This window comes from Ptychodera flava, chromosome 4 (genome assembly GCF_041260155.1).
Source record: "Ptychodera flava strain L36383 chromosome 4, AS_Pfla_20210202, whole genome shotgun sequence".
In the NCBI taxonomy this organism is placed as follows: domain Eukaryota; kingdom Metazoa; phylum Hemichordata; class Enteropneusta; family Ptychoderidae; genus Ptychodera; species Ptychodera flava.
The window spans coordinates 25,252,509-25,266,844 of record NC_091931.1 but is presented as its reverse complement, the minus strand read 5'-3'; the positions used below and the strand labels follow the sequence as shown (position 1 = coordinate 25,266,844).

The 14,336-nt window shown below is 39.2% G+C and overlaps 1 protein-coding gene across 1 annotated transcript; it reads left to right on the top strand.

Moving 5' to 3' along the window:
* Positions 1-457: 457 nt before the first annotated feature.
* LOC139131281 (carbohydrate sulfotransferase 1-like) lies at positions 458-14,336 on the top strand. The gene is made up of 2 exons (XM_070697272.1): positions 458-601; positions 11,956-14,336. The coding sequence occupies exon 2, from the start codon at positions 11,998-12,000 to the stop codon at positions 13,183-13,185; it is 1,188 nt and encodes a 395-aa protein (XP_070553373.1). The 5' UTR covers positions 458-601; positions 11,956-11,997; the 3' UTR covers positions 13,186-14,336.

The window sequence follows — 14,336 nt, the reverse complement described above, 5'->3', positions numbered from 1 at the left end:
CCTCTGTACAAGGGCCAGAGGCCTTGGAACGTAAATAAAGCAGTTATGGTCTCAACAACCTAGAAATTAAACGCTGAAAAGGCCGATATCAATAATACTTATGCTCGTACAACCATTTTGGTTTTTTTTATGTCAAATGCAATTTCCTTATTACTTGCCAAAGCATTGTCTGTAGACACTGCGTCTGTATGTGTAAAATGTTATTGTTTACATTCGAATTCTTGCCTGGACCAGAATTTACATATAATATATGAACGTGCAATTTCATCAAGTAGTTGATGTAGTTTTGGACAAGGTTTTCGTCAAAGAATTATTCATGGTTCCTTATCCACATTTATATATATATATATATATAACATACACACACACAAACACACAAACACACACACACACACACACACACACACACACACATATATATATATATAATGCACGCATGCGTATTCGGTTTATGTAACTGCGCTGTGGTTTGAACTTGCAATCTATGGTAAAGCGGTCTTGACAGTCTTTCCTTACCGACTCCACAAAAAAGCAAAAACGCGGATAAAGAGTCACAAGGGACACCACACCACGTCGTTGTAGCGAGATAATTAATCGATTGGTAAGTGTTGATATGCCGGGAGTGGTGAGAGGCTAGGCTTATAAAGAGTGCTTCAACCAGGGTCAGTACTTCAGGGGTTGTCTAATCGGCCATAGTTTTGAAAGCTGCATTTCTCGATGTCAAATTTGCTTCAATTGCTTCTTGATAGTCATTATAAATGGGAAAATTCGCAAATAGAGAGGCTTGTTGCCACAGACAAGTGACTTTTGGCATATTGACCTGAAAAATAAGTGAGTGTTCATTGATAATTCAAAGACTGGATCCGTTGACACAAAAGATTGTCGATTGATCGTGACTTTCATTGCGTATACCACTTACTGAGTCTTAACTGAACGTTTTAGTAAAAGTCTTAGTTTTTGTGCTGATTTTCGCTGATGCACTTTATTTTTATAGTGTTACAAACATTAATACACAGCAAAAATACTTCAGTTAGTCTCCTTTTTTCGATCGTGTAACAGGACAACCTTGTCTTGTTCATAGAGCAATGATCTTTGTTAACGTACGCTCAACCTGACAAAAGAGCTTTCCATATGCAAAATCAGCGTACCGGTGGTATTGTTCCAACAGCATTTTATTGAAAGGGATTCAATAATACCATTGTTTTCATCAACTCGTCTTGCGCAAGATTATGAACTGCTTATAGACATTCATGTACAGTTCAAAGCATTGAACAGCAGAGTGGGGTGCGGGATTGCTAGATAGCTGAATAGCCCCCTAAATAGCTAGGTAGCTAATAGCTACGTTAGCCATAAGAATAGCTTACATTTAGCTGTTTGTGGCTATTTAAAGCTATTACTAATTTCCACAGGACACTTTTAGCTGCTAATAAATGTAGTAGGTAACTATTCAGCTAAAAATAAATGATTATTGTAAGGCTGGTTATAGAGCTATTAAAGCTATTAGCCGTTTTTAGCCGCCAATAGCCACTCTTAGCTAGCTATTAGCTGGCTACCAGCTAACAACTCCCGAGGTAGGAATGGGATGGCTGCCAAGGTCGGAATGGGATGGCTATTGAGCTATTCAAGCTATTAGCCGTTTTTAGCCGCTAATAGCCACTCTTAGCTAGCTATTAGCTGTCTACAAGCAAAAACTCCCGCGGCCTGAATGGGCTGGCTATTGAGCTATTCAAGCTATTAGCCGTTTTTAGCCGCCATTAGCTGTTATTAGCCGCTATTAGCTGGCTACTGGCTAAGCAGCGGACACGTCTGAAAAAGCCTGACAACTACTTATTAAAAATGAAGTCACGCGCGTGACTTTCATTCAGGTGTACAAAGAATTAGACATCTCATAAATATACTGAATAAATATTGTAGAACCAAGAACGTAGTATTGAGTTCTATATGGAAGATATTTTTTTCATGCAAGTGTAAGATTCTACTAACCACAGCACATGGCATTTTTTCTGCATTGAGAGCTAAAGAAATCACAAATTGTACGTATTGAGGATTTCATTCACTGGCATGAAACATTTTGTTGTAAAACGAAATGATCGGGGAATCTTGCGATTTGTAAAACCAAGAAAATATATGAAGTCACATGGCTGGCTAAGCAGTAGCGTGGTTATGGTCAGTTAGTCTCTGTTTGAAAAGGTTTCATGTGATTAATTGTACCGACATTCACGCAGAGGGTAATCAAATACCTGTGGCGGCTTTGCATTGTCTTTTGTTCAGTTTGCAGCTGAACACAAAAATTGTCTGTAGAAGACTTTCCACAACTGACAAGTACTTACATAGGAAGATACACAAGCGTTTGGAAGATAAGCTGTTGTTTTGGCTTGGCCTCTGTATTTTAGAAATACCTAATTGCATTGTGCATTTCTTGTCGAGCGGGGCTCTACGGAGGAAATGGTGAACGTGGTAATTATTTTGTTCATTGTCTTTAAGTTATAAGCGAAGGGTAGAACCACGTCAAAAGATCACGCTGTACATGAGAATTGGTAATGTTTATGCCCACTTTACAGGTTTTAACAGATACTAATCCCGGCGACAAACATGAATGGCTGATTACATAGGTTCTAAATCAGACAAAGAACTGCGACCAGTAAGTTCATGTGGGAATAATTTGTGTAAATAAGAAAGATATCGACAAACAGATGCTGCATTGCAAGAGTAATCGCACCGTAAGACATTGGAAGACTTCTCGAGTTTAAAATTTCGTAAGCACATGTTGAAAATGTCATAAAAAAGTCAGAAAATACACGTACGAATTGTATGTCACCTCATTCGGCGTGTTAATGATGAGAGACTAAGTTTCCAGGCAAGGCAATAATTAATACGGGAAAACATGTCAGTGTTTTTGCATGAATAACGTTGATAAGAAAATAGCTGATAGCCAGCTAAGAGCCAGCTAACATTGGCTAATAGCGGCTAAAAACGGCTATTAGCTTGTTTAGCTGAATAGCCAAGGATTTTGGTATCATAGCAGAATAGCTGAATAGCTGCTCAACAACCCCGAAGAAGCTATTAAGTTTCCGTCATTAGGTCCCAAACATAATAGCTGAATAGCCGCTAATTATTCCTTGAGTCATTGCTGTAAACCCTCTTAGCTGAATAGCTGCTAAATATGTCAAAGCTGGCTATTTTGGCTATCCAGCAATCCCGCACCCTTATGGAACAGCAAGTGCAGGACCGTCACTTGTCGATGCTGGTCGGAAATCCTGAGTGTCGGATGGGCCCATCCAGCGCCGACCAGCGTTGGGAGAACCCTGATCTTTCTCCTTCTTTATTTCGTTAATCGACTTTTTCATTTTGTCAAGAGTTGTTTTCAACCAGCCAGTAGGACTTGCTTGTGAATCTGAATCAACAGAAACACTTGACTTTCTTTTCAAACAATCTTTTTCAGATTTTCAATTTCATTCAGTTTCTCCGACTCTTCTTTCATTTGCTCTTTGATATCATTTATATCTTCTTCAACATTGTCAGTCCTGGTTTGAAGTAGTGCGAAGTTGCTGTTCATGATTTTTGTATCAGCTATTATAGTGTCTAATTTTTCATGTAACGCAGTAATATCTTCTTTGCTTATTGCCTCTGAATCGGCGCTTCTCAACTTTGGTGGACCGGGATTCCGTTCAATGTTACCAGAAATGACCAGTAATATAAACAGTCACAACTTGACAGCGAGTGCCACATATGACACATTGGTATGCACAGAATCGCCATATTTGGCAGTTTGCTTTGCCTCCATGGGTTTCAACCAGCAAAACATCCAATTCTACGCCTAAATGTTTCCAAATCCGTTCCCATTTTTCAAAATCCACGTCTATGTACCTTGCCCAAATTGCTTGCAAACTTCTCTAGGCTGTAGTACCAGTCACCCATCGAAAATGTGTCGAAAATAGCGGAGCTCAGATATTGAGCATGCTGCTACGTGTCTGCTCAGTACGTAACTCCTCTCCACTGGCACAATTAGAAACACGTCGAAGGAGCGTTCGTCTTCATTGGTTTTGTGAAACATCGCTACTACAAATACGTGTAAGTTAACCTGAGTCCGATCGCTAGCTGAAGTCACAGAACGGTGTGGTATGTTTGAGGTTTCGCTCAAGTCATCGTGTAGTTCGACCGATATCATAACAAGAAAATTCAAGCTGTAACGTCAAGGTTGAGATCCACGTTCATTGAACAGTTGGCACTTACGTTCAATGACTTTTTCAAACTTAAAAGGGAGCCTCGTACAGCCTTCAATTTCTGATAACTCTCTTTTTGAATATTACGGAAATGATGTTTGTCTTGAAAAATCCCGACCAATGTTTAAACTTTTAAGAAAATGTGCATGGACTGAGTTTTATTTCAAAACAAATTGACGGTAGTTTTTAATAAGCTTGATATTGGCAATTGATAGTTTGGCATTAGTTTTCCCAGGCTGTCTTTGTTTTCACACATTCGGCCCATAAAAAACCCCAGCAATCTAAAGACAGCAACGATAATAAGATGTATATGGTGTCCAATCCATGCCAAAATTACTACTTTGATTTTACAACACAACATGCCATTCCGAATTCTATTTTACAATTCAACATGCTATTTCACAACACAACATGCCATTCCGAATTCTATTTTACAATTCAACATGCTATTTCACAACACAACATGCCATTCCAAATCCTATTTTACAACTCAACATGCTATTTCACAACACAACACAACATGCCATTCCAAATCCTATTTTACAACTCAACATGCTCTTCCCAATTTCATTTGACAACACATCATGCACTTCCAAATCCTATTTTACAACTCAACATGCTCTTCCCAATTTCATTTGACAACACATCATGCACTTCCAAATCCTATTTTACAACTCAACATGCTCTTCCCAATTTCATTTGACAACACATCATGCACTTCCAAATCCTATTTTACAACTCAACATGCTCTTCCCAATTTCATTTGTCAACACATCATGCACTTCCAAATCCTATTTCACAATTCAACATCCCATTCTAAAGCTAGCTCTGCGGAGCAGGGCAGTGTTACTGGCTATCGAACAAGATTCAAAATGGCGGACGCGAAATGGTCCCCTCGCACAGAGAGAGAAATGCGAACTTTGCACAAGTCTAAAAACGCAGCTTAGCACATTGTGTATCTAAACAAGATGAGCGTGCTCGAAAACTAGGATCGATCACGATTTTTAATTAAAAATTGGCTGTTTTTGGAAAAGAAACTGCGCGTTAAAATCAGCAGTTTTGTCTATTGTGCACCGTGGGAGGCTTATCGTGTGCGCGGCTCATGTGAAAGACCAGGCAAGATTCACCCTCAATCATAAGTATCCGCTGACCTCCCTCCGAGCTCAGACATTATCTCCGTTCTGTGACGGAGCAGGTCGTACAATTTTCATAGTTCATTGCGCATGCTAAGTAGACATTGCCAATATAATCTACAAGATTTTTTCGCTTTACCTTGTAAAAGAACCTTGTTTTACGGGGTACCAGTCAACTCGCACTTTTTCCAACCCGCCCAGAACCAACTCGCCCGATTCCAACTCGCCCGATACCAACTCGCCCGATTCCAACTCGCCCGATACCAACTCGCCCGATATTATTTTGCAATTTTATGAGTACCTGGTACGCTAGGTCTGCATGGCAGGGCTGTGTGTTTACCGGCGTTATACGGAGGCCGTATAACGCCGGTAAACACACAGCCCTGCCATGCAGAGCTACTGGTACGCTTGCTGCGAATCGGTAGCCTTTGCCACTCGGGTAGCTTGGTTATGGAGTGGAAGAACATATCAAAGAGTGGCAGGGCTCGTTTTCGCAGCAACTGGTACGCATAAAACGTTTTATTTCTAACAACAAATATTTCTAACATAGAGAACCACAGGTGCGGCTTGAAATATGTGCCAACACGGAAAACTTTTTATTTGCGAATTTCACGTTTTGCAAATCTCTTGAAAGAATAAATTTCGTTCGGCTTCTTTACGTATAGGGATAGTTACTGCGTACTGGCTCACTTCTTTAGGAACAGCAGGACCGTCTTTCACGAGTTACTGGCCTGGCATGACATGAAAATAGCTGGCCTCGGGCCATCGGGTTAGCGTACATGGAATCTACAACACCCTATCTCAAAACAACAGGCGAGTTGGTATCGGGCGAGTTTGAATCGGGCGAGTTGGTTCTGGGCGGGTTGGAAAAAGTGCGAGTTGACTGTAATTCTGTTTTACTTTACCAACCCTTGGAAGCTGAGGAAAAACCCTGTCGCCAAATAGAAAACTTTCCCTTGAAAGGAATTTATTTATTTTCCTACAACCAAATACCTAATCAGTGATATTTTAAAAGGTCAAAAGCAGAGAGGAAATTCTTCTGTACTGATTTCTTGCATTATTATTATTATTATTATTATTATTATTATTATTATTATTATTATTATTATTATTTTGTGGTTTCCAAAGCTTACATAAAACGAAAAAGACTAACATTTTGACAGGACAGGAAACGCCAGCTGAAAGCCATATAAAAGGTGTTGCTAAACACATATTTTCCGCTGCAAAAAAATTTTAATATTTTATTAAAGCTCGGCAGACAGACACTTTATGAAGTTCACAAGCTTAATTTTCAATTTTGATAAGGGGGTAAAAATTATCTCAATGGCAATTAAGCAAATATTTACAACGAAAACATCACGAGATTTCTAAAAGTTAACAGTATTTGCGAATAGAGGTCACTTTCGCAATTTCCAAAGTTATTTTGTGAACACTTGTCAAGGAAGTGTTCGAAGATTAAAGAAAACTCCTCCACGGCTTTCATTTCATTCTCTCCATTGTACAACATACATTGTGACGCAAATAGATACCAACTTTTCGATGCTGCTCGTTGAATTATGAGATAAAAAAGTTGACACAAGAATCTCTTGAAAAGATTACAGTAGCGTGTAGTTGTGACACGAAAATAGTTTGCAGCAATCTGTACTATCTGACCGCACCAGCTATGCGTGTAACAAAATTATTTAATTATCTCAGAACTGAGTAACCTGCACTATAGCGTTAAACTCCTATTTTGTTAAGAAACGACGAAATCATCTCAATTCCAAGCATTCTTTAATATGCTTACGGCTATCTATTGTCTTCAGTTTCACTTTGCTGCAATCTGCATAGCTGTGATATCGCAGCGGTACTTGTGGCGTGTATCTAACGCGCTCGGGTCATTGAGGTCATCGCCACTGTGGCGATGACCTCAATGACCCGAGCGCGTTCGATACACGCCATACCGCTGCGATATCACAGCTATACAATCTGCAATATCCGACAATCTATGACTCGACTCCGAGTAACCTTCACTAACGTGAGTGTCTAGGCTAAAAAAATTACCAATCCGTATCAGTCTGCAGCATCCTCCAATACACTCAGGACTCTATGAAAGTCCACACATAAGAAAAGTCAATCACTTTGCAGCTATCTGCAAAGGTACAAAAATTATTAGTCTCAGCTCGGAGCAAACTGCACTGACGTTAAACTCCGTCAAGGCTGAGAAATTACTGATCTATCTCAGGCCGTAGCATTCTCCAATACACTTAGGACTCTGGGATCAAAGTCCACAGATATGAAAAGTCAATCACTTTGCAGCCATCTGCAATATCTGACAAGCTTTGTCAGCTTTGTATAGTACAAAAGAAAACAATGTCTCAGCTCAGAGCAAACTGCACCAAGGTTAAAACTCCGACAATGAAAACAAATTTCAAATCTATCGCAGTCTGTTGCATACGCAATAAACTCAAAACTGTATCTACAGTCCATACATACGAAAAGTCAATAGTTTGAAGCCATATCTGACACGCTATGTATAGTACAGAAATTATAAAATGTCTCAGCTCGGAGCAAACCGCACCAAGGTAACAATCCCGACCATGTAAAGAAATTTCACATCTATGTCAGTCCGTTGCATCTACAATAAACTCAGAACTCTATCAGTGATGTCTGGCGGTTCGCCTGCAATGAGTCGAGAGACTGTGGGCAAAACCACTGGTTGCAACGCGATTACTCCACCGAAAACAATCGGTTTTTTTCACCCAAAATTGTGATCGATCTCCTATTTTGAGCACGCTCAACTTGTCTAGATGCACGATGAGCTAAGCTGTGCTTTTGAACTTACACAAAGCCCACTTTCATCTCTCTATGCGATGGGACAATATCCGTATCAGATGCGCCATATAGTAAATCTCGGTCTTTCACGATAAGCCTCCCACGCACGGTGCACAATAGACAAAACTGCTGATTTTAACGCGCAGTTTCTTTTCCAAAAACAGCCAATTTTTAATTAAAATCGTGATCGATCCTAGTTTTCGAGCACGCTCATCTTGTTTAGATACACAATGTGCTAAGCTGCGGTTTTAGACTTGTGCAAAGTTCGCATTTCTCTCTCTGTGCGAGGGGACCATTTCGCGTCCGCCATTTTGAATCTTGTTCGATAGCCAGTAACACTGCCCTGCTCCGCAGAGCTAGCTTTAGAAGTGATGTTGAATTGTGAAATAGGATTTGGAAGTGCATGATGTGTTGTCAAATGAAATTGGGAAGAGCTTGTTGAGTTGTAAAATAGGATTTGGAAGTGCATGATGTGTTGTCAAATGAAATTGGGAAGAGCATGTTGAGTTGTAAAATAGGATTTGGAAGTGCATGATGTGTTGTCAAATGAAATTGGGAAGAGCATGTTGAGTTGTAAAATAGGATTTGGAAGTGCATGATGTGTTGTCAAATGAAATTGGGAAGAGCATGTTGAGTTGTAAAATAGGATTTGGAAGTGCATGATGTGTTGTCAAATGAAATTGGGAAGAGCATGTTGAGTTGTAAAATAGGATTTGGAAGTGCATGATGTGTTGTCAAATGAAATTGGGAAGAGCATGTTGAGTTGTAAAATAGGATTTGGAAGTGCATGATGTGTTGTCAAATGAAATTGGGAAGAGCATGTTGAGTTGTAAAATAGGATTTGGAATGGCATGTTGTGTTGTGAAATAGCATGTTGAGTTGTAAAATAGGATTTGGAATGGCATGTTGTGTTGTGAAATAGCATGTTGAATTGTAAAATAGAATTCGGAATGGCATGTTGTGTTGTGAAATAGCATGTTGAATTGTAAAATAGAATTCGGAATGGCATGTTGTGTTGTAAAATCAAAGTAGTAATTTTGGCATGGATTGGACACCATAAGATGTAATTCCCCCAACTCTATCAGTACTCATACGACATGCCGAACGTGTATAGCTTATTTGGCGGGATCTATGCATATACATAAAACCACAGTCAAGGTCCCTCCAATGTGGTAAAAAAATATCGAACAATAAACTTGTGTGCCTAAATGTCGCTTACTCAGATCATTCCGTTGTGCAGTCGGAATCAATCCAAAATCACATTTTAGCAATCTTGACTGGTCCCATGAACCTTGACATTTTTTGGCAGTCTGGGACTGGCCCCAGAAAAGAGAAAATGGAACAGTCCGAAAAGCAAAATGCGGACAAGAATTAAAAAAATGATCGTTTGTCAAAATCGACAAGGTATATTTTGAATGTGAAAATGTTTACATATAACTGAATTTGAATTATTTTGCAAATCTTAGGTAATGTGTTTCTCAAGTACCAAAATTTGCACACTGAAAAAGTTTACATTTTCCAGTTTCGAGGTGTATTTAATCTTCAATGAAGTCCTCTTACATCTATGTTTTCGTCCGTAAAATAAATGATAAGATACATCTTTAAAATCATAAAATTTCAAATTCAGAAGTATGAAGAACATTAAAATTGACGTTCTGTTCATATAAATCGGGACCAAAGATATTTTACCGCTTTCACTTACATTTTTCAATTCCTGCAGGGCAGCCTATTGGAAAAATGACAGCCTGAGAATAAATGGTGGCCATCTTGACGGCTAACTAAGTGATATGTTCTAAATACTCATGCTTAGCCACATACCCACGTATCATAAAAAAGATGAACCTTGACATTTTTTGGCAGTCTGGGACTGGCCCCAGAAAAGAGAAAATGGAACAGCCGATCTATTCTAGAGTATGGCTCTGTTGTGTGGTCATCCCACCAGCAGGGCCGGTCAGAAAAAATTGAGCGAGTACAAATTAAGTTTGTGAAATACATTTGTCGCAAACTCAATGTTCACTGCAGTAAATCCAGCTACCCATTTTATTGCAGAATTCTGAACATTCCCAAGTTACACAATAGAAGACTAACACTTGACATGTGCTTTTTATACAAAATAATCCATTCACATTATGATTTTCCAAATATTCTAAATCAAATCTGCTTTTATGCCCCCAGGAGAAATTTACGCAAGAAACCCCTTTTTAAACCAGACTTGTGTTCTGTTAATTGCAGAAAATTCTCGACAGTGCCCAGATGCATGTCTGTTTTTAATGATATCTCTTTTAAATGTAATATAGATATTTTTTCTACGCTGTGTAGTTTTAAAACTATTTTATCCAGTCATTTTAACAGTTCTCCTTTTTGATTCGTGTATGTTTTTTTCAATTTAATGTAACGTGTTACTTTTATGGTTGTCTTGTACATTTGTCTTGTGATGGTGTGACTTTTTTGTTTCGCAGATCTGTTTGTGGGTTTGCCCGTTGATCTGTGTATCAAATAAAATAAAGTAAAAAATAAAAATAAGATAATTTGAAGAAAACTTACTCTAATCTTCTCGAGCTCCGTCACATGCAGTGTGTCAAAAATGCTATGCATATCAAGTAAACAATGCCAAATTTATTCACATTAGAATTAAAATATGGTAATGTTCGATAACTTACTTGTTTCTGGTGAACTGCAAAGAGAAAGATGCACTTACTAGTAACAGAGATTTGGCATATATAAGGTCTATTTGTATTTCTTCGTCTGGAAATGTATGATATTTTGGCGGCCATTATGTTTATGCTAATGCTAATTATCTCGAATCACCAAATGCCGACAGATAACTGTATTTTTCAATTTGTGTTGATAAACTTAACAAGCATAATCCATATAAAAAAGTTAACAACCTAAATGAGGGAGAAAGTGGGCTGGGCTTCCGGACTATACGAGAACCATTCAAATTTGTATTTTGCAATTTTCTCTAGGCTCACGTATGAAGTGAAGCGATATGGGTTCGCTGAAAGCTACTTTTATCTGCTATTCGCCACGTTTCTACACTGAAATATGTGTCGCCGGTAACACGGGTAGAATGACAACCTCGGCGATAGCACTTTCGGAGTGATGGGTAGCCGTGCATGTTTCTAAAATCACTGAAGAGGGGATGTTTTTAATCGTCATCACGGTCCTTGAAAACAAGAAATGTAGTGCTTTTTTCTAAAAATGCGGTACCGTTCGTGAAAAGATTAGAATGCCCTTCGGATACTTTTAACCCACAAACAGTAATCATTAAACCAAAATGCAGGTCAGCTTTCACCCTAGAATACCGCCATTAGTTGGTTTATTCTGACAGTTTGATTTATCGTGTACAACCCCGGGGACGCAGAAGTGATTGGCCTCCATTTAACGTGACGTTTATGGAAATGACATGGGGTGGGGTGCGGGGGGGGGGTTAAAAGATTGGGTTAAAAATGTAAAGAAGACCCAATTCAAACCTAGGGGAATTTGTTCGAGCCGCACAACCATGTCAGTGCTAATTTCTAATTTGAAAAGAAATTACTTGAACCACTAACATGACACTCTTCCAAATCTTGTCATGTTGCTTCAGACTGCAATGTTGAAAAGTTGCTATACAAATATTTATGTGTTAAGAAAACCTAATTGCTCTGTACATCATTGGCATAACCATATGTTTTGATAACCCTTTCTAAGATTTTGTAAATCAGTTGATGTATTTTGGCCTAATTTCCTTCTATATTTCCTTCTATATTTCACATAGTAAGGGTTTCTTTCCTTTTTTCGAGCAGGTATGATCACTACACCCATGTTGTATAATCAGACTGTTTAAAATGAAGCTGCTACGATTGACAAACCGAAAACTTTCAAAGATCAAGGCGGTGTGCATTGTGAGTACAATGTTAACTTTTGCGTACATTTGGGCTACCAACGCAGGTGACCTGAAACATACATTTTTAAACGTCTTCAACCAGCTACTAGGTGAGCATATGGCCAGAAAAGTACCTGTCGAGTTTGACGACATCAAGAATGATCCCGACGGACTATGGCCTTGGATGCGCCTGCATTCTCCCAAACCGTCTGATCGGCAGGTGACCGCAAGGGTACTAGTACACGCCCGTATGAGAACTGGTTCATCTCTCACGGGCCGGTACTTCTTGGCGCATCCAGATTTCGCCTACCTGTACGAGCCTGGCCTCCTCGTCAGGCGACTGTACGAAATGGACGCGTACAATGACAGCGCATCCTACCTTGCACCGATGCAGTTGCCTCTTGTTCAAAGCATCATTGATTTTTTCAACTGCACGTTTGAGGGAGACGTGCTGAGTTTGCTGACAAGGAACCCCTGGCTCAGAAAGCAAATGAATATTAAAGACCTGGTGACAACTGATAATTTCACGACACACTGCGTTTCTAAACGAAATCGGGTCGTGAAGACAATTCGATTGAGCGACATTGCATCAGTCGTCAGGACAAAAGATTTCACCGAGGGAAAAATTAAGATAGTCCATCTTGTTCGTGATCCGCGCGCTACTTTGTCGGCGAGGGAGAGATTTCAACACTGGAACTACAGAACAAGGCGGGGCAATGATATCAAACAGAACATAGAAAAGTTCGACAAGTACGCCACCTACTACTGTCAGTGGCTGCAAACTAATTTGAGAAGCGCCCAAAATATTCCTCTTCGACTCCGGAAGAACTTCGTTATCGTCAGGTACGAGGATCTCGCGGACAGACCACGTGATATTGTACCCAAGTTGTACGATTTCGTCGGCCTGGATCTTCACCAGAGAGTAAAAGCCCTGATCGATGGCCAGAAAGAGAAACTCGGGAACGGTTTATCCTGGAGACGTAAGCTGCCTTTCAACAGAACAAGTATTGTCCAGAACTTGTGCAATGACGATCTGTTTCGATTCTATGGTTATATTAAAGTAAACAACACAGAGCAACTCGTCAATGACAATTTCAAACTTCTTTCTGGAGATCCTCTTGTTCCGAGCGGTATCAATTTCATTTTGTAGACGTCCGTAATTTATGGCCCCAACAGTAAAATAAATGCTTATCTTTGATAGTTTGGGGGCGCCCTTACATAAAGATCTCTTACTTTGCAAAAGCAGATTATGCAGAACTTTTTTGGAGGAAAATATCACATTTTATTTACTTTTTTTACTTTATTTTGTTGACTTTTTTGTGTTTAATTTCTCGATTCTATAAATTTAGGAACTTACCGTACTATCTTCAAAATCTACTTTCACCGACTATATACATAGTGTCTCTCTAATGGTATGAATGAAGCACAACTCTTCTAATAATATGGAATGGACAAACTCTCTTTACGGTTCAAGCAGATTGCGTCAGTTAAGTAAAATAACCACAGTTGATCACCCTCTTATTCAATTCTTGAAACATCATTTTAGCGCTGCCTAGTACCGACACATATTCGATCAAGATAATTTTCGTAAAAATCGCTCAGACCTCATTGCATTCTCTCTGCGGGATTAGGATAGAAGTATGCCTTACCATAAACCTTTCATATAAGTAACACAGAGCTGAAATATTCCCATCATGGATCTCGATCGAGGAGCACGGTCCTTATCACGTGACAGTATAGACGTTGATTTTGGGCAACCTTTGCAACAACATAGAATTCAATTTTTCAAATTTGTTTTCAGTGATACGATTTCGATGAAAGCTGTCACCAAGCACGTCAAATATTTGGATGACTTGCTAGTTCGAATAATACACCCTAATACAGGAGTAATAATCGAATGATCGACATCGGCTTTCGTGTGGAAATCCACAGTCCTTTTCTTATAATATAAAGTAAGAGACCGCCTAACGTTATCAATTTAGTCCTTTGCATACATCTTTAGTTTCGATAAGCCGGCCGATTTGCTCATGTTCTTACAATGGCAGAAATAAAACTTTTTGTTTTCGTGCTCACTGTAAGCGTAAATTCTATAGCAACACTAGATGTCCTCCCGTAGCTTTGACAGTGGTTAGTCTTTCTTTTTTCTCCTATGTCGTAAATATTCCTGTTGTAATCTTCGATTATGGTTGGACTTAAGTCTCTCCTTCCATCGCAGATTTTTCTTCATATGGCTTAGGCAAAAGAACTCAAGTAGGAAAGTGTATACTGTCCGTCTAACAATCTAATATCATTAAAGCTCTG

Excerpts from the sequence above, each read along its gene's own strand:
- LOC139131281 (XM_070697272.1), top strand. The coding sequence starts at position 11,998 with ATGAAGCTGCTACGATTGACAAACCGAAAACTTTCAAAGATCAAGGCG.